This window comes from Rhinopithecus roxellana, chromosome 4, assembly GCF_007565055.1.
Source record: "Rhinopithecus roxellana isolate Shanxi Qingling chromosome 4, ASM756505v1, whole genome shotgun sequence".
NCBI classification, from domain to species: domain Eukaryota; kingdom Metazoa; phylum Chordata; class Mammalia; order Primates; family Cercopithecidae; genus Rhinopithecus; species Rhinopithecus roxellana.
Window position 1 is genome coordinate 171,257,255 of NC_044552.1, and position 19,983 is coordinate 171,277,237.

At 41.4% G+C, this 19,983-nt stretch overlaps 1 protein-coding gene across 4 annotated transcripts in view; it reads left to right on the forward strand.

Annotated features, from left to right (window-relative positions):
• The first annotated feature begins 11,469 nt into the window (after positions 1-11,469).
• NKAIN2 (sodium/potassium transporting ATPase interacting 2) overlaps positions 11,470-19,983 on the forward strand; it is a 1,056,178-nt gene continuing 1,047,664 nt past the window's right edge. For 3 of the 4 annotated variants that reach the window (XM_030929551.1, XM_030929553.1, XM_030929552.1), the window contains exon 1: positions 11,470-11,869. Coding sequence is in view for 2 of the 4 variants with exons in the window: in XM_030929552.1 (XP_030785412.1) it covers positions 11,816-11,869 (54 nt within the window). In the remaining 2 variants the exon portion in view is untranslated. The remainder of the gene's footprint in view (positions 11,870-19,983) is intronic. The other variant, XM_030929550.1, reaches the window with a different exon arrangement.

Genomic DNA, 19,983 nt, shown 5'->3' on the forward strand with positions numbered 1-19,983 from the left:
TTGGTATGATTTATCAAAAGCCTTACAATTTTGCTTTTTTCCTTGACTTACAAGTCCACTTCTAGAAATTTATTATAAGGGAATAACTGTAACACAGGCAAAAATTTATCTACAACTTCATTTATTTACAAATGAATAATATTGAAGCATTGAAAGCAAACTGAACTGGTTTTCTGTTGCTGCTATAACCAATTACCACGAATTTAGGACTTTACAATTACACATATTTATTTTCAATAGCACATATTTATCGTCTTACAATTCTGTATGTCAGAAACCTGACATGGGTCTCAGTGGGCTAAAATCAAGCTGTCGGCATAAATGTCCTTCTGGAAGTTATGAATGGATTCCATTTCTGTACTTTTTCTAGTTTCTAGAGAGCAGTGCTTGACTCGTAGCCCCCTTCCTACATCTACAAATCTCTTCCCCTCCTAGCCTGGAGGAGTTATCTACTGTTAAGGGGTCATGTGATTAGTATTGGGACCTCCTGGATATTCCAAGATACTCTCCCCATCGCAAGATTCCTAGCTTAATCACTCCTACAAAGTCTCTTTCATCCTATGAGGTAATATATTCACAGGTTCCAAGAATTATAGTGTGGACATATTTGGAGGGCCATTATTTTGTCCATCACAAAAGCTATAGGTATAAGAAAAGGATATGAATTAAATAATTGGGATACTTGGTATGCTATAGTTGGTATAGTCATAGAAACTATGTTTTATGCAGAATAATGATAATTAATATTAAAGTATTAACTGCTAATCATTTGTGATGGTTAATACTGAGTGTCAACTTGATTGGAATGAAGAATACAAAGTATTGATCCTGGGTGTGTCTTTGAACTGCCAGCATGGCTAGAATATAAGCAGACAGAAAAATGTGAAAAGAGAGACTGGCCTAGCTTCCCAGCCTACATCTTTATGCCATGCTGGATACTTCCTGTCCTTGAACATTGGACTCAAAGTTCTTCAGTGTCGGGACTCGAACTGGCTCTCCTTGCTCCTCAGCCTGCAGAAGGCCTATTGTGGGATCTTGTGATCATGTGAGTTAATACTCAATAAGGTCATGTATGTATGTGTGTTTATATATATACATACACACACACACACACACACATACACACATTACATTCATTCTGTCCCTCTGAAGAACCCTAACTAATGCAGATTTTGGTACCAGCAGTGGTTCTAGAGGAACAGAATATTAAGGATGGAGTTCTTTTATTGGTTTTGAGTTTTCTGGAGTTGGCTGCTTAATATGACTAGACCCCAAAATGCCAAGGACTCTACTTCCAATAGTATGGAGAACATTGATAGTCCTTGGCAGGAACTGTTTAGAGAGTTATGCAAAATGAATGCATTTGGAGGCAAGGAGTTTAGTGACTCTATAGACAATACCATTGACCACATGTGGAAAACCAAGGAATACAATGAAGCTGGTTGGTCCCTCCTAAGTTCAGTGGACAAAGTGATGAAAGAAAATGATGAGCTCAGGGATTCTATCTCCTGTCTTCAGAAGCAGATACTGAGCCTCAAATCTGCTAAGATTGCCCTGAGTAAGAGTCTTATCTCCTAGAGAGAAAGAGCTAAAACTGTGGAAAAACAGACACAAACTGTTATCATGTGAGTGACTGACTTGCAACGAAAGGTGCATGCATAGATGCTCCAGGTGTCCACTATTTAAGTGAGGGCATCGACTGGAAAAGAATGGGACCCTGCAACATGGAATGGGGACATGTGGAAGGACCCTGATGAAGCTGGAAACACTAAGCTCGGAAACTCTGATGAACATTTTTTTGCCAGAAGAAACAGCTTCCCCATCCCCAATAGTGGCACCATTCCCTCTCTGACCCATGCTGCCATCAGCCTTTCCACTTTTGTCTGAGGAGATAAACTCTGCACTGCCTAAGGCAACAGTGATGGCCTCCCCTGAGGCAGTTACCAGGCAAGATAATGTTAATTCTCCTCAGGAACCTCCCCAAAATCCCTGTTTGCTTCTAGACCTACAGCTAAAGTCCTGATGGGCCCCTAGAGGTGAGGTTAAGAGTGTGACCCATGAGGAGGTACACTATACTCAAAAAGAACTGCTTGAGTTTTCTGATTTATATAAGCAGAAATATGGAGAACAGGCATGGGAATGGATATTAAGGGTGTGGGATAATGGTGGAAGGAACATAGAGTTGGATAAGGCTGAATTTACTGATTTGGGCCCACTAAGTAGGGACTCTACATTTAATGTTGTAGCTCAGCGAGTTAAAATAGGTTCTAATAGTTTATTTGTTTGGTTAACTGAAATATGGATTAAAAGATGGCCCACTCTGAGCAAGCTGGAAATGCCTGATCTCCCTTGGTTTACTGCAGAGAGAGGGATCCAAAGGCTTAGAGAGATTGGGATGATGCAGCGGGTTAGTCACTTTAGACCTACTCATTTCAGCTGGGAGGGGCAAGAAGATATACCCTTGACCAATGCCTTGCAAGATAGATTTGTGAGGGCAGCACCTGCATCATTGAAGAACCCTATAATTGCTTTTCTCTGTGTATGAGATCCAAAAGTGAGAACTGCAATCACTCAACTACAAAATTTAAATACAATGAGAATAATTGGATCCCAAGGTGGCAGAAGCCAAGTGGCAGCACTCATCCATCAAAGGCAAGATGGACAGCAGAGGCAAAGCAGCAATCAGAATAGTCTGACTCATGTAGGGCGCTGGCATTGCCTAATTAATCACGGTGCTCCTAGAGGTGAAATGGATAGGAAGCCTACTGCATTCCTACTTAATTTATATAAGCAGAAAACTTCTAGATTGAATGTACAAAAGACTAATTTGCATTACAAAAACAGAGAATCATGGCCCCTCAATCAATTTCCAGATTTGAGCCAGTTTACAGACCCAGAATCCCTTGAATGGAGGAGAGGCCAGCTCCCCATGAGGAAGGACCCCACTACATTACTGACAATTTATTCTGTGAATCTTTCTCCCATCCTTCCCCATTGAGACCTCCAGTCTTTTGCCCGGGGAACTATGCAATGGGGAAAGGGAAATGATAAGACATTTCAGGGACTACTGGACCCTGCCTCTAGGCTGAAGTTGATTCCAGGGGACTGGAAATGTCACTGTGGTCCTCCTGTTAAAGTAGAGGCTTACTGAGGTCAGATAATTAATGGAATTTTAGCTCAGGTCTGACTTACAGTGAATCCAGTGGGTCCCTGGACTCATCCTGTGGTCATTTTCCCAGTGTGAGAATGCAAAATTGGCATAGACATATTTAACAGCTAGCAGAAACCCCACACTGGCTCCCTGACTGGTAGGATGAGAGCTAATATCGTGGGAAAAGCCAAAGAGAAGCCTTTAGAGCTGCCTTTACCTAGAAAAATAGTGAATCAAAAACAATATTGCATCCCTGCAGGGATTGCAGAGATTAGTGCCACCGTAAAGGACTTGAAAGACGCAGGGGTGGTGATTCCCACCACATCCCCATTTAACTCTCACATTTGGCCTGTGCAGAAGACAGATGGATCTTGGAGAATGACCATGGGTTATCGTAAGCTTAACCAAGTGGTGACTCCAATTGCAGCTGCTGTACCAGATGTGGTTTCATTGCTTGAGCAAATTAACACATCTCCTGGTACCTGGTATGCAGCCACTGATTTGGCAAATGCCTTTTTCTCCATTCTTGTCCGTAAGGCCCATCAAAAGCAATTTGTCTTCAGCTGGCAAGACCAGCAATATTTTTTACTGTGCTATCTAGGGGTATATCAGCTATCTGGCTTTGTGTGATAATCTTATTCGGAGAGACTTTGATCACTTTTCACTTCCACAAGATATTACACTGGTCCATTACACTGATGATATTACACTGATTGGATCCAGTGAGCAAGAAGTAGCAAACACACTGGACTTATTGGTGAGACATTTGTGTGCCAGACGATAAGAAATAAATCTGACTAAAATTCAGGGACCTTCTACCTCAGTACAATTTCTAGTGGTTCGATGGTATGCAGCCTGTTGAGATATTCCTTCTAAGGTGAAGATTAAGTTGCTGCATTTGGTCCCTCCTACAACCAAGAAAGAAGCACAATTCCTAGTGGGGCTATTCGGATTTTGGAGGCAACACATTTCTCATTTGGGTGTGTTACTCTGGCCCATTTATCAAATTACCCAAAAGGCTGCCAGTTTTTAGTCTGGTCCAGAAGAGGAGAAGGCTCTGCAACAGGTCCAGGCTGCTGTGCAAGCTGCTCTGCCACTTGGGCCATATGATCCAACAGATCCAATGGTGTTTGAGGTATCAGTGGCAGACATGGATACTGTTTGGAGTCTTTGGCAGGCCCCCTTAGGGGAATCACAGCAGAGGGCACTGGGATGTTGGAGCAAGGTCCTGCCATCTTCTGCAGACAACTACTCTCCTTTTGAGAGACAACTCTTGGCCTGTTACTGAGTTTTGGTGGAAACTGAACGTTTGACTATGGGTCATCAAGTCTTCATGCCACCTGAACTCCCTATCATGACCCGGGTGCTTTCTGACCCATCTAGCCATAAAGTGGCTCATACACAGCAGCAGTCCATCATTAAATGGAAGTGGTATGTATGTGATCCAGCATGAGCGGGTCCTGAAGGCACAAGTAAGTTACATGAGGAAGTGGCTTAAATGCCCATGATTTCCACTCCTGCCACCCTGCCTTCTCTCCCTCAGCCTGCATCGATGACTTCATGGGCTGTTCCCTATGATCAGCTGACAAAGGAAGAGAAGACTAGGGCCTGGTTCACAGATGATTCTGCACAATATGCAGGCACCGCCTGAAAGTGGACAGCTGCAGCACTACAGCCCCTTTCTAGGACATCCCTGAAGGACAGCAGTGAAGGGAAATCTTCCCAGTGGGCAGGATTTTGAGCAGTGCACCTGGTTGTGCACTTTGTATGGAAGGAGAAATGGCCAGATGTGTGATTATATACTGATTCATGGGCTGTAGTCAATGGTTTGGCTGGATGGTCAGAAACTTGAAAGAAGCATGATTGGAAAATTGGTGACAAAGAAATCTGGGGAAGAGGTATGTGGATGGATTTTTCTGAGTGATCAAAAACTGTGAAGATATTTGTATCTATGTGAGTGCTCACCAATGGGTGACCTCAGCAGAGGAGGATTTTAATAATCAAGTGGATAGGATGACCTGTTCTGTGGATGTCACTCAGCCTCTTTCCTGAGTCACCCTTGTCATCGCCCAATGAGCCCATGAACAAAGTGGCCATGGTGGCACGGATGGAGGTTATACATGGGTTCAGCAACATGGACTTCCACTCAGCATGGATGACCTGGCTATGGCCACTGCTGAGTGCCCAATTTGCCAGCAGCAGAGACCAACACTGAGCCCTTGATATGGCACCATTTCTCAGGGTGATCAGCCAGCTACCTGGTGGCAGGTTAATTATATTGCACCTCTTCCATCATGGGAAGGGCAGGGGTTTGTCCTCACTGGAATAGACACTTACTCTGGATATAGATTTGCCTATCCTGCATACAATGCTTCTGCCTAGACTATCATCTGTGGACTCACGGGATGCCTTTTCCACCATCATGGTATTCCACACAACATTGCCTCTGACCAAGGCACTCTCTTTACAGCTAAAGAAGTGCAGTAGTGGGCTCATGCTCATGGAATTCACTGGTCTTACCATGTTCCCTATCATCCTGAAGCAGCTGGATTGATAGAATGGGGGAATGGCCTTTTGAAGTCACAATTACAATACCAACTAGGCGACAATACTTTGAAGTGCTGGGACAAAGTTCTTCAGAAGACTGTGTCTGCTCAGAAGCAGCGCCCAATATATGGTACTGTTTCTCCCATAGCCAGGATTCACGGGTCCAGGATTCAATGGGTGGAAGTGGAAGTGGCACCACTCACCATCACCCTTAGTGACCCACTAGCGAAATGTTGGCTTCCTGTTCCAACAACATTACATTCTGCTGGTCTAGAGGTCTTACTTCCAGAATGAGGAATGTTGCCACCAGGAGACACAACGATTCCATTAAGCTGAAAGTTAAAATTCCCACGTGGACACTTCTGGCTCTTCCTACTTTTAAGTCAACACGCTAAGAAGGGAGTTACAGTGTTGGCTGGGGTGATTGACCCGGACTATCAAGAAGAAATCAGTCTACTACTCCACCATGAAGATAAGGAAGAGTATGCATGAAATACAGGAGATCCATTAGGGTGTCTCTTAGTATTACCAAGCCCTGTGATTAATGTCAATGAAAACTACAACAGCCCAATCCAAACAGGACCACAAATAATCCAGACCCTTCAGGAATGAAGGTTTGCGTCACTCTACCAGGAAAGGAACAACACACACACACACACACACACACACACACACACACACACACAGCCTGCTACGGTGCCTGCTAAACGCAAAGGGAATACAGAATGGGTAGTAGAAGAAGGCAGTCATCAATACCAGCTACGACCATGTGACCAGCTGCAGCTGTGGGGACTGTAATTGTCATGAGTTATTTCCTCCTTCTTTTGTTAAAAATATGTTTGTGCATGTATATGCTTGTACTGAGAAAATATCTTCATTTTATTTCCTTTCTCCTTTATTATGTGACATAAGATTTTTTGACTTCACATGAGCATTTAAGTATTGTTAACTTTATGTGATGGTATTAACAATTAAGTATTGCTAACTTTATGTAATAGGGATTGGTGAGTTTCTGTTTGTATGAAGGATAGTTGTATTATGTTAGGCATAATTATGACCTTATTACTGTCGTTATTTGAAGATTATGTATGCTCTCACAAGATGCGTATGGGTTCAAGTTGACAACGGGTAGACTTGTGATGGTTAATACTGAGTGTCAGCTTGATTGGATTGAAGGATACAAAGTATTGATCCTGGGTGTGTCTGTGAGGGTATTGCCATAGGAGATTAACATTTGAGTCAGTGGGCTGGGAAAGGCAGATCCACCCTTAATCTGGGTGGGCACAATCTAACCATCTGACAGCTTGGCTAGAATATAAGCAAACAGAAAAATGTGAAAAGAGAGACTGGCCTAACCTCCCAGGCTGCAGCTCTCTCCCATGGTGGATGCTCCCTGCCCTTGAACATCAAGCTCCAAATTAGAACTCGGACTGGCTCTCCTTGCTCCTCAGTGTGCAGACAGCCTATTGTGGGACCTTGTGATCTTGTGAGTTAATACTTTATATATATATATACACACACATATATATATATACACATACATATATATTCTGTCCCTAATACAGCATTGTTTTAAAAGTTTTACTTAGTTGACGCTTACTTAATTCTCCCAAAAACTCTATGATATATGTGCATTATTACCCCTCCCATTTTATAAATAAGAAAACCAAAGCACAAAGAGCTAAGCGATTTACCCAAGATTACATAGTTGATAAATAGCAGAGCTTTGATTACGAAACTAAATGTCTGGCTGCAGAGTCCATGAACTTAATAGTTAATAACCTGGATACATGTTTTTGGTCTATTGTTAAATGAAAAAAAAAAAAAAGCAGGTTAAAAGATGTTGTGCATGATATCACCCTGTTTTTGTTAGAAAATGGTTTGTATAAAAATGAAATCAGTTATCTCTGGATGGAAGAATTGGTGGTTATTTTCTTCTTATATACCATTAATATTTAAAATATACTATCATTTTACTAATCATTATCCAAACAAGAAAAAATCCATGCTAATATAAAATACATAATGTATACAATGAATCAAATAGGTTGGTTTTGTGATTGTAAAGATGTGATTATTATGCATCCTATGCCTGTATCAAAATGTCTCCTGTACCCCATAAATATATACATCTACTACGTACCCACAAACATTTTCAAGAGAACTAATTGTTGCTTTTATGCTTTTAAACTCTGAATGGAGGCAATAAAACTCAGTGAAATTGTTCAGCAGAGTTGCAACGCCAAGCTTGAGCTTTTGGTGTAGCTGAAGTGATTGAGTGTTAGCTGTCTAACTCGGCTCACTTAGTGGCTGTGTGCCTACTGAATTACATGAGTTGTTCTGAGAGATAAATGAGATAATATATCTGAAACAACCTTGAAAAGTACTTTAAAACAGCATGGCAAGGTGAGGCAGATGGAGGTGTGGAACATGCGGCACATTTTCCCCATAGAAACAAGGCAATTCACAATAGTTATGTCACCATATTAGTCAACAAAAGGTCTAACACCTTATATAGCTAAACAGTTTATGACCTGATTTCTGAGTGAAAATGCAATCAACATTCAAATTGGAGACATCTCTCTCCTTCATACACGGCTGTGGAACTGTTGGGATTCTCTTTTTAGTCTCTTCTACTAAGACACTCAGTTCCAGGAATAATAGAAAACAGAATAGGAAGTGCATAGCCACATTAAGTTATAGAATTGCATCCGTAACTAGGGTGCCCTTTCGTTAGTCAGGCATTGCCTGTACTGTATATAAACCATGTGATGCCAATTTAGTTTAGAGATAAAATATGTGATTATTCTTCTAAATATTTTTGTAATCACTTTTGTATGTAATTCTAAAAGAATGACAGGGAAGTATATTGAAATAAAGGAGTGTGGTACAGTAGTTCGAAAAGCGAATTTTGGTGTCTTATAATCATGCCCTTCAAATTCTAATTCTGCCGCTAAGAACATGTGCACCCCTGATAAAAATATTTGATTTCTCTCTGAGTTTGTATATCTTTAGAATGCACATTGTATCAACTCACGTATTTCCTTTGAGAAATGAATGAGACGATGTAGGTTTAGTACATAAGGCAGTAGTTGTACATAGTAAAGTCTCAACATTGTTTGTAGTTCACACTTCTGAGAATACTGTGCCAGTGACGTCAGATGAGGTATAAAAGCCCTTGGAGACTGCCTTAGGTTGGAATTCTCAAGAGACAGGCTCTGACACAAGGATTTGAGTGGTTTATTTCAGAGGTGATCCCAGGAAGCAGCGGTATAAAAGTAGGGAGATGGGGCACGGAAGGCAAGGAAGCCAATTCAGAGCGCATGCATGAGCAAGTTACTCCTGTGGGCACCTAGGGCTCAATCCTGGTGGGGACCTTAATGGTGTAGACTAGAACATGTCTGAGGGTTTCCCATATGTGGATTGAAGAAGCTGGGGTATTTATCCACCAATTCCCATCCATTATTGGGTGAGGGCAGCTCTTAGGGCCGGAACCTTATTGTTCAACCAAACACCTCCAATGGCTAGCAAACAGACTGTCCCAAGTGATTACAAAAAGGCAAGCATGGACTGAAAGGGCATAGTCCAAGAACTATGGTGGGGCACTGCCGGAGTCAGCTACAGATAGCATTCTGCTTTCCTATACAACCTAAAGATTACTCAGGCTATTGCTGGTTGCGGGGAAACCTCTGTAGGATTATGGAGGGATCCATATAATTGTGTTGTTCCTATGATAAATTCAAGGAGGTAATAGAATGCTTTTGACAATATGGCAGCAGCTTCTTGAATAGTCAATTAACTTACAGCTTTCTGTCTGGCAATGCAAAATACCTATAACCCTATCAGGCACAGGACAGCTAACGGGTATAAAGACAATAAGAACAACTAAGAGAAACATTTTCCACTGGATAACTCTGGCTTCTGTTCTACCAAAGGTTGTGGAACTATTACCTTCGAGACTTTGCAGTGCCTAAAAGCACATATTGGGCTCTTGGGAATTTTATTAAACATTGAAAGGCACTTTTCAGAAGAAAAGCCCCTTTACAAATGGGGCGATTAAAAGCAGACATTCTCATTATAGCAATAAAATATCTGTGCTCCATAAATTTAACAGTTAATCCCTTTTTGGCCCTCTAGGACTGACAAATCGTTTCTGAAAATTCAGTGCCAGGCTTCTGGAGAATAAAGTCTCTCTGCCCTATTCAATGTATTTGTATTTAGTCATTCTGATACATCATAATGTTTATTCAAAGGAAGCAATCATTCGGGATCCTTATTTGTGGTTCCCAGCATAACTTTATCCTGTACAAATGCCATTTTTCTCACTAGGCGCCAAGTTCCATTTGCTACAGAAAGCTCTCTGCTTGATGTGGTTTTGTCATCTTAATCTCTTAAGAAGGGTGCTAGGGAGTTGGTTGCTATTTAGCTCCCTAAACCACCCTCTTATCAATCGCGACACTTCACCCCAATGAGTCATTTCCTCAGTGGATCTCAACAAATCATCTTCACTTCCTGGAAAAGTTAGTTTTCATTAGCTGCCCGGGCTAAAATGGAAACTTGGTCCTAAATACCCATGCCCCAGGGGCAGCCACTTGGGACAGCATATTGTGCCCTTCAGCTTTCCGCCCGCAGGTGGCAGCAGCGGGCTCCGAAGCCTGGCTCCGCAGGTAGCAGCCGCTTCACAGCTTCAGGCGGGTGCTCAGCGAAGGCTGGAGCCTCTCCACTAGGAATCCACACCCAGCCGGGACGGTCTGTGAGGCTGAAGTAACTGAGTGTTAAACTGGTCTCCGACTCTTCAATATTTTAAGTGAAAACAAACAACAGTTTGATGCTTCAACATCAGCAGCAACAGCAACTCATTGCATCCCTATTCGCTCCGGTTGCTAAATTTTCCCAACTCCAGCAGCAACTCGGTCCCCTTCCCCAAGCAGGGTCGACTCCGTAGCTCTCCGCGCTCCAGCCCTTCAGATTCTAGGGAGCACAGGGCAGCCGGATGCTGGGCGGTGCGTCTGGGGCCGCCGCGCCCCTTCTCCTCGCCACCTCTGGCCCTTCCGCCACTCGGTCTTTCCTGCCGCTGTGGATGCCTCAGCTGCACCCTTGTTCTATGACCCCAGCCTCCTTCCCTAACCCTCCTCTTCGTCCCTTCTCCCCCGAGCGCCCGCGCGCACACACACTCGGTTCGCTCCCGCAAAGTGCCGCGGCTCGGCTCCGGCTCTGGCTCCGGGAGCAGGACCGAATCCAGCTCAGGACACCGCGGTCATGCCGCCCGGACTCCTCGCCCAGAGGCCCCGGTCCCCGCCGCCGCCGCTTTCGCGCCGCTCCTTTCCGCCTAGACACCGCCACCAGCGGCCGCCTGGGCGGCAGCCCCGGCAGTCCTCAAAGTTGGCCCCCTGGGAGGGGGCGGCGGGGAGCAGGTTGAAGGATTTGTTGGAGGAGGAGGATTCACACATCTGGGCGAAGGGAGGGGCAGCGCCGCTGCCGGGACGCGGCGCGGACCCGCATCACTGCGCGCAGCAGCCGCTGCAGCAGCCGCTGGGGATCGCGCAGCCCGGACGCCTCCGCTCGGCCCGCGCCCCGCTCCCAGCCCCACCCCCGCCCGCGGAGCCCCTCAACGCAGGGCGCAGAGAGCCGCGGGCTGCGCAGAGAGGCGGGCAGCGGCCCGCGCGCGCTTCTGCCGCCCCCGGAGCCGGCGCGCGGAGAGCGCAGGGCGAGCGCGCGTCGGGCGGCGGCCGCGCTGGGGGGCGTGAGGCGAGCGGCGCGGGGAGCGGCGGGGGCGAAACTTCGGGGGCCAGATGCCCGAGGGCGCGGCGGCGCTGCCAGGCTGCCGCTGCTGCCCCTGCGGGCCCCGGGCGCGTCTCCGCAGGCGGCACTGCCTGCGGCGCGGCGTGTGCACCGAGCGAGTGAAGGTATGTGTGGCGGGCGCGGCTGGAGCTGCCGCTGCCGCCGCACCAGCAGGTCCTAATGCCTGTCACTTCCCAGGACGCTGGCAGCAGCAGCCCGGAGCCCCCGAGCCCTCCGCAGGTTTGCCTCTCCTTCCCCGCGATCTGATTGGATAAAGTGGGGGCTCGACGGTGGCCGACGTGGGACAGTCTGGCTGTGGCAGGGGTCTCGGAAACCATGGGTTATTGCAGTGGCAGGTGCACGCTTATCTTTATCTGTGGCATGCAACTGGTAAGTGACACTTGGGTCCCCTTATTCTGTAATGTGTCTTGGAGATAATGGGCACGGGAGTGCAGTAAAGGGTCTGCCATTGACTAGAATGGAAGAAAAAAATAAAAGAGAAGGTGACAGATATATTGCCTATATTTAAGATGATTTCAGGGAGACGCACTCTGGGGTACAGGAGAGGTGAGCCTTTCCGCTCCCACCTATTTGTGTCCCTCTTAAGACAGTTTGGCAGGTGCGGGTTAAACTTGTCTTTAATTTCTTTAGGCAAAGCAAGGTGTAGCTCTTGTTCTTTATGCTTTGCATTCCTATTCATGTAACAACGTGATTGTCACCTACAATTTACTGTACAGGTGTTAAACAGAGAAATATGGAATTTTGGACTTTTCTCTATACTAATTTTGCAGTATCTTTGTTTATTCATAGACATATTTTTTAGGAAAATGTTGTCTTTAAGTATAATGCTCTAAAAAACCACTATTCAGGGCAGATTGTATCCTTACAACAGTCTAATTTAGAAGCCACATTGAGTTTTTAAAGTACGCAGATTGAACAAAAATACTTAGATGAACTCAGCAACACCATTGTCATAGACAGAACCAGTACCTTTAAATCACAATTAACAGACAATTCCAAGAAAAAATATTCTGTCTTACATTTTGCATATTATTGCTCCTGAAATAGATACTGTTGTCTGATCCTATAGGGCGGGGGAATTGTATGTACTTTTTGAAGAATGTTGTACAGTTGCAAAGAGGCAAGGAACCAATAGTGGAAAACGTCATGTCTCTGAATTTCAATTCCCTAAGGGTAATGGAAGGAGGGTCTGAGTAGAGTTGAGAGGTGAAAAATGTACCACTCTAAGTGGTTAATTTGAGGTAGGAGCTACTTGTTCACACTTGTCGTTAAGTAGATTTCCTTAGAAAGTATAATTTAACTGGAATAGTCATCTACATTTTCAAAATTGTTTCATAAAGGTTGAGGTGACTACAAGGCAGAAGATGTTTGAGTGTCCAATCAGTAAAGTGTTCAAAAGAGCAAGGATTTGCCATTGAAACTGACAGAGGAATTCCTTAAGTGTTCTTGCTTATCAGTTGTCGTGAAGCCCGTGAGTGTTAGCTATTGCTGCTTTGTTTAATGTTTAGCTGAAACAGTGCTTTTTGTTGTGTGTTGTCTTAGGATGTTTTTCTTTCCTATGAAAGTTATCTGATGGTGTCTATTTTGATCTGTGATTTATGCACTTATGCACTTGGTTGTAAGAAAAAGAAGATGGAACTATAAATATAATTTTCAGAATGTAGTAGTTTCTCAATGATGTGTAAACCAGTTTATTTTTCTGTACCACAGATTCATATAAGTTTTGCAATAAAGGGTTTTTACTCTTAATAATAAAGCTAACCAGAACAATGAGGGAGTTTACTTTGTTAAACAACCCATTAGGCCAAGTCTGCCAAAATGTATAAAGGTTTTCAAAACATCCTTTTTTAATATGTATTATTCAGAAAAGAATACGTTTGCTGATTCACTGTGTGAAAGCATAAAACTGTGAGAATGAGTGGGTGTGTAGATCATTCTTATGCTCTTTTCAATTTAAAATTTGAAAAATGTGATTTAACTTCTAATCATTTAATATAATAGGGCTTTCTTACGGCAAATGTAGGCACTAGATCTATATGACATTTTGTGTGATGAATACAAACTCCTCAAGAACTTAATTTTAGAAAAACATAAATATACCAGTAGGGAAACTATTCAAAGTAGAATGATAAAGCTAAAGGCTCCTTTGTGTTTTTGTGTGCTCACACATGTGTGTATGTGCACATGCTCTTGACTACATGAATGCATCCATACATACAGTGGTGTCTTGGAGAGTTGCACCATCACTTATGAAACAGAAATTCTGAATTATAGTTAGATTCTTTAACAGAATAGTTAGATTCTGTAATACAGAAAAGCACAGTCTAAGCAAGTGTACATTGGAATCCTAAGGAGTTTTATGTTCTGTAAGAATCATGTGATTTTGCCCATTCAGACTTTATGTGCCACCAGGCTAATATAATTAGCAGCCATGTTAATGCAGATGCAGAACAAAAAACAAAGGACAAAGAAAATCCAATTGTTTTGATAGGGTGAAAAGATCACACCTAAAAGGACCTCAGAGATTCTTGGTAATTGTTGCTTTTTGGAAATACAGTGTTTGATTTTAAATAAAATAATTCTTTTGCAAATTAATAGTTGCAAAACCCTGCACTAAAAAAGTAGGTGGGTGTGTATGTTTTCCTTTTGCTCTCAATAGATTTTTAAAAACTTTTCATGTCTTTGCGCTATTATGAGTAGATTGTTTTACAAGTAAACCAGGTTTCTAGACTAAGTTATGACTCATGTACCATTGACTGAAATAAAAGTTAACCCAGTTTTGGTTACTTCTGAAGTGTTTAGTATGTGTTCTTGTAACGTTTGGGCATCTTTTTTTTTTTTTTTTTTGGTAACTGTACAGGAAAAATCTTAGATTTCTTAAAATCAATTGAGGCCAAAGAGAGTCTAAGTTAGAAATTTTATTCCGTTTCTGTATTACGTGACTTGATTAAGGTTCTGGAAACATTAATCTCTGTCCTCTAAGCAAAGTATTTGTATTTTAAATAAACTTAAGGGGATGTTTACATCTGCACCAATTTGCAGCTAATCTTAGGAGAGGATGAGGTGGCTTTTGGTATTGTGGATATGGTAATCTCATTTATCAGGTTTTTATGAGACCAGACACGATATTTTGACAATTTAACAAATGAGGGACAGAGACGGATTCTTCAGAGACATTTACCTGTCAGAATTCTGTATCTGTGCTTTACATTAGTTAAATATACATTTAATTTAATGTTTGGCAGACTACAAGTATAGATAAACACACACTCTTCTCAAAAGCAGGAAATCCGTTTATAAAACAAGAAACTAGAATTTAATACCATAGAGATTCAATACAAAACTTCCATTTTATGAAAAACTGTCTCCATATATATCATAAATTAAAATCTTTGAGTTGTATGGTTATGTCAACTTCAGATTTTAGGGTGATTCCTACGTAAAGGAGTATGATCTCTGGAAGCAGATGTACTCCATGTGCAGAATCCAGAGCTTAAGCTCATAATCTCAAGAAGGTAATTTTCTTTTTATCGTTGCTGTCCTTAATACTCAGAAACTGAAGATTTCAGATAGTAACAAAAATCATCGCTGCATTTGCGGTGGTGGTTGTAGTGGTATAGCACAAGAAGTATTTAACTTCTTATTTACTATTTGTAACTTTCAACAGGTTGTGAAAGTTTTGGCATTTTTACCCCATTGTGTGATTGAATCAGAGTTCTTTTATAAATGTTGAAAAAAACCTCTGATATCTCTCAGTGTGAAAAAATACTGTTAACATATGAGAGAATATAACTTAATTTAGACTAAAAGGACAGATTTGTTTTCAAGTAAAGAAACTCAGAATCCCCTATTTTGTACATTAGACCCCTGGGTGGCGCAAAACATGTCATAAACTATTGAAAGAAAGTTTAGATTTACACTCCACAGATTAACACTTGAAAAATGCCACTGTTGCCATGAACTGTATGAAATATTGTTAACTTGGAGCAGGTGCAACTAACAATTAGGTTAGTACACATTGTGTGTGCAGCTGTGTGAAGGATTACATTTGAAACTTAATTAAGAATGATCAGTTACTTTCTACCTCAGGATTGCTAACCATTTTCAAAGGTACACTTTTCTTTTTTTTTTTTTCTTAAAATGTCGTGAGTGTAGACTAAATTAAAAACAATTTTATTATAATTATGGAATACTTCAATGATCGTGGTTTCATGCAGTGTTCATAATCATGTGCTATTTTTATTACTTTTTAGAAAATAAAGCATTGCCATGAAGTAGCTTGAAAAGTGCGGGTAGAATCTTATGATATTTCTAGTATACTTTTGACAAGTTTGACAGTTCTTCGGAATTTTAGAACTTTATCTGCCACAAAACTTCCTGGCTCTGAGAATTTTAACTTTTTAGGATTCAGATGCCATTGATGATAAAATCTTGAAGTTGTTAACCAAACTTATTCATGAAGATGACTGAAAATCTCCATACAATACTTTAGAAACTTATGTAAAAATATGTTGAGTTTGCTAAGTTGTAAAATGATAACTTTCTTCTTTTTAAATGTTTTCTATTTATGCGTCCTGAATATTGTTGGACATGGTTTTGTTTTTGATTTATCCTCCCTGTAATTCAGCACTACTCTGCTCTGTCTTATGTATACCAAGAGATACCTAGAAACTTCTTCCAGTGTCCAGCTCTGTTTCTTCGTTCACAAAGCAGGTAGCAACTTCTTTTCTTGAATACAGCTAAAGTTTCAAAAAGTCAACCCATGTGGAGCTGTTCCCTGCTTTCTCAAATAAAGGCTTGGATGGGCAGCATTTTCTTCTGCAGAATGCCAGAGTCTTCTCTGGCCTGGGGCCTGTATGTGGGTGGTGACCCAGAAATGCAAATGTGCTTTGCTACTTCCTTTACCTCCGATGCTGCTTTACTTTGAGGTCAGATTCTCTACTTGCCCAGTCAAGAATTTCAGAATGGAAGTCAGGGATTACTAAAAAATACAAAAAACTAGCCGGGCGAGGTGGCGGTGCCTGTAGTCCCAGCTACTCGGGAGGCTGGGGCAGAAGAATGGCGGGAACCCGGGAGGCGGAGCTTGCAGTGAGCTGAGATCCGGCCACTGCACTCCAGCCCGGGCCACAGAGCGAGACTCCGTCTCAAAAAAAAAAAACAAAAACAAAAACAAAAACAAAAACAAAATAGGAAGTCTTCATTTTTTGTTTTTTATTTTTAAAATGTATGTGCTTGAGAGAAATAAAATCTGAGAGACAGAAACATATTTTAACATTTCTATGTTGATCCTGGAAATATAAATACAAAAATTATGGCACCAATAGCATTAAATATTTGTATACACTAATAATGCCTAAAATTCCAAAGGTTGTATTTCAGTTTTGTTATTTGGTAGAATTTCGAACAGCGCAGTATCATTTTTTCATAAGCAGTTTTGAAACTCATATTGGTATTAAGGGAAATTACGCTATTTCCAATAACACACAAATGTCAGAAATGAAACACACACATAGGAAAAATATTTGTTTCCTTTTTTTTTCTGATATAATGAACTCTTCTGATTTTTGTTATTTTTTTCCCCTCATGGAAATTTGATTGTTTTTTATTTTCAATACAATAACATACATAAGCCATCAAGATACAATGTATGTAGGGCTGCTTTTTTTCGTAACAATGATAGAATAAGTGCTCTACTTACTCCTAATTTCTATAGGATGGAAATAAAATTATATGAAGCCTTTGTTCTTAGCATCCCCAAGATATTAAAACATATTTAAAAATTATGAAGGAACAAGATAAAATTATATATCATTTTCTTTCTCCAGATTATGGTAGAAATGAAATTTATGACTTAGTTTTCTCTTCTTTTAGTATTTCAGTTCATACTTTGTAATACTCCTGTGCACATGTGTGCATGTAATAAATTTGTTATGCTTTTTTTTTGTTAAAAAATATTTCAGTTATGTTTAGATATAAAATGCTCAATATATAAAGAAATTACTAGCTTCATCTTCCTGAAATAAGTATTTTTCTTTTTCTTTCCTTAAATTATAAAACAGGCACTGAGTCTAGCTTATAGGAATATTCTAAGATTTAGTCTTATGCAGGATATAGACTCTTTCTGTTTTTCCAACCTGGAATAAGAATAAGGTAACTTCGGCCTGGCGCGGTGGCTCAAGCCTGTAATCCCAGCACTTTGGGAGGCCGAGACGGGCGGATCACGAGGTCAGGAGATCGAGACTATCCTGGCTAACATGGTGAAACCCCGTCTCTACTAAAAATACAAAAAAACTAGCCGGGCGAGGTGGTGGGCGCCTGTAGTCCCAGCTACTCGGGAGGCTGAGGCAGGAGAATGGCGTAAACCCAGGAGGCAGAGCTTGCAGTGAGCTGAGATCCGGCCACTGCACTCCAGCCCGGGCGACAGAGCGAGACTCCGTCTCAAAAAAAAAAAAAAAAACAAGAATAAGGTAACTTCAAAGGCTTACAATTTTTACCTTTTCAACTACTTGTGGATCACATGCTAACTTGATCCCTGTGTAAACTCTTTGAAATGCTACATATAAACTGATCTTTATGTGCATTTTGAAATAAATTATTTTTTCATTTCATGCATTTTTAAATAACTTGTTATGCTTTTAAAATCTAGTTTTATAAAATAAACAATAATGAAAGCTATTATTATTTATTGGAAGCTTATTCTTGGCTTAATATTTTTTTTTTTTTTTCCACTGAATCCTCTCCGGTAATCCTAAGGGGTAGGTAATAGATATTAATATCCTCACTTTACCAGGGAGGAGATGGAGACCTTGAAAAGTTAAGCTCTGTTTTTAAGTCACCCTCTTAGTAAGTGGAGAAGCTTGGGTTCAAACCCGGGTCTGTCTGAATCTCAGCCTGACTCTGAACCTGTGCCACACTGCATCCCTTTCATGTGAAATAAAACCATAGCAGCCTCTCATGTTTGTTTTACTGAAGGAATTAAGTACCTACCTACTAATTCCTTAGTAACCCGTTAGTCAACACCTAGGTTTAGAGGGGTGGGGTTGATTGATGTCAGGCTACTGTCCAAACCTGACCGACTTAGGTAATCTTGGGGTTTGACAACTATGAGCAGCTGGTGTATGGACTAGAGAATAAAAGGGCAGAAGGGGAACCTCCCCTCTTCAGAGCAATATCCATTGCTGTTCCCATGCATTTGGGCCAACTTTTGACAGATAACCATGCAACAGGGTCTTAGAAATTTGATATGTATGCTTAAAATGGATTATATGGAAAGAAAAAATACATTCATTTTTTTAAAAAATCCAGCTGTTTTTAAAACCACTCCTTAATGAATGGCCAGTGCACAATAATGTTATTTGCCTGTTTTTTGTTTGTTTGTTTGCTTGTTTGTTTTTTTACATGCTCCCGAACCTAAATTCATCCAGACCACCATCGACTAATAATATTTGCCATAATTATTGTACTTGAGAAGAAAGAGAGTAAATATGTTATTTAAAATATGTATTGAATATCCTTGAACATGTTTTGAACCTAACTGTGCATCAGAATCTCCTGCAGGATTTTTAAACATAGATTTTTGGGTCCTCCCTTAGAGTTTCTGACTCCAGAGGTCTGTGCCAGGACCAGAGAATTTGTATTTCTAAGGAATTCCCAGATGATGCTGATGTTGATGATCAGGCACCAAATTTTGAGAACTGTTGGCCTATAATATGTGTCTTCTCCTAATGGTGTTACAAGAGAACATGAACCTATTTTTGAAATTCTTCAATCCAACTAGATAATTAACTCAGTTCTTCCTATGGCCTGCTACTGATATGAAAGAAAACTTTTCTCCAGGGCCTGTTTCTGACTTCCAGCTTAGTTCTATTCAGAAGTTTAAATAGGAGAAATGCAAGGTCTTTTCAGCACATTTGTGTCTTTGCAATGAATTGAAATACAGAAGAATCTGAAAGCAAGCACCCTCATGTCTGGTAATGCTAGAACATAATTGGATCCTTCACCTGCCTCTCTTTAGTAGCCTAGCCACTCATTAGGGTAAGCATAGCCCTGGGGGGAGAGAGAGAGAGAGAGAGAGAGAGAGAGAGAGAGAGAGAGAGAAGAGGAGAGGGAAGAGAGGAGAGAGAGGAGAGAGGAGGAGGGAGAGAGAGAGAGGAGAGAGAGAAGGAGAGGAGAGAGAGAAAGGAGAGAGAGAAAGAGAGAGAGAGGGAGAGATGCTGAAAAAGTACTGGGCTAAGTTAGAAGGTGGATTTTAATATACCAAGGGGTCTAGTGCTTCTGTATCGGGTGGCTAAATAACTACGACTTTGCCTGAGACATTTATATTTCTGGGTGCTGTTTCCTCGTTTGAAAAATAGGGCAAATAATTCCTGACCTATTTACCCTATAGAATAGAAGTATCTAGGGGAAAGAATGTGCTTAAAGTTAATATCTTTGCAGTTTTAATGGTTTAACCTTTCAGAACAGTTCATTTAGTGAGCCCAGGA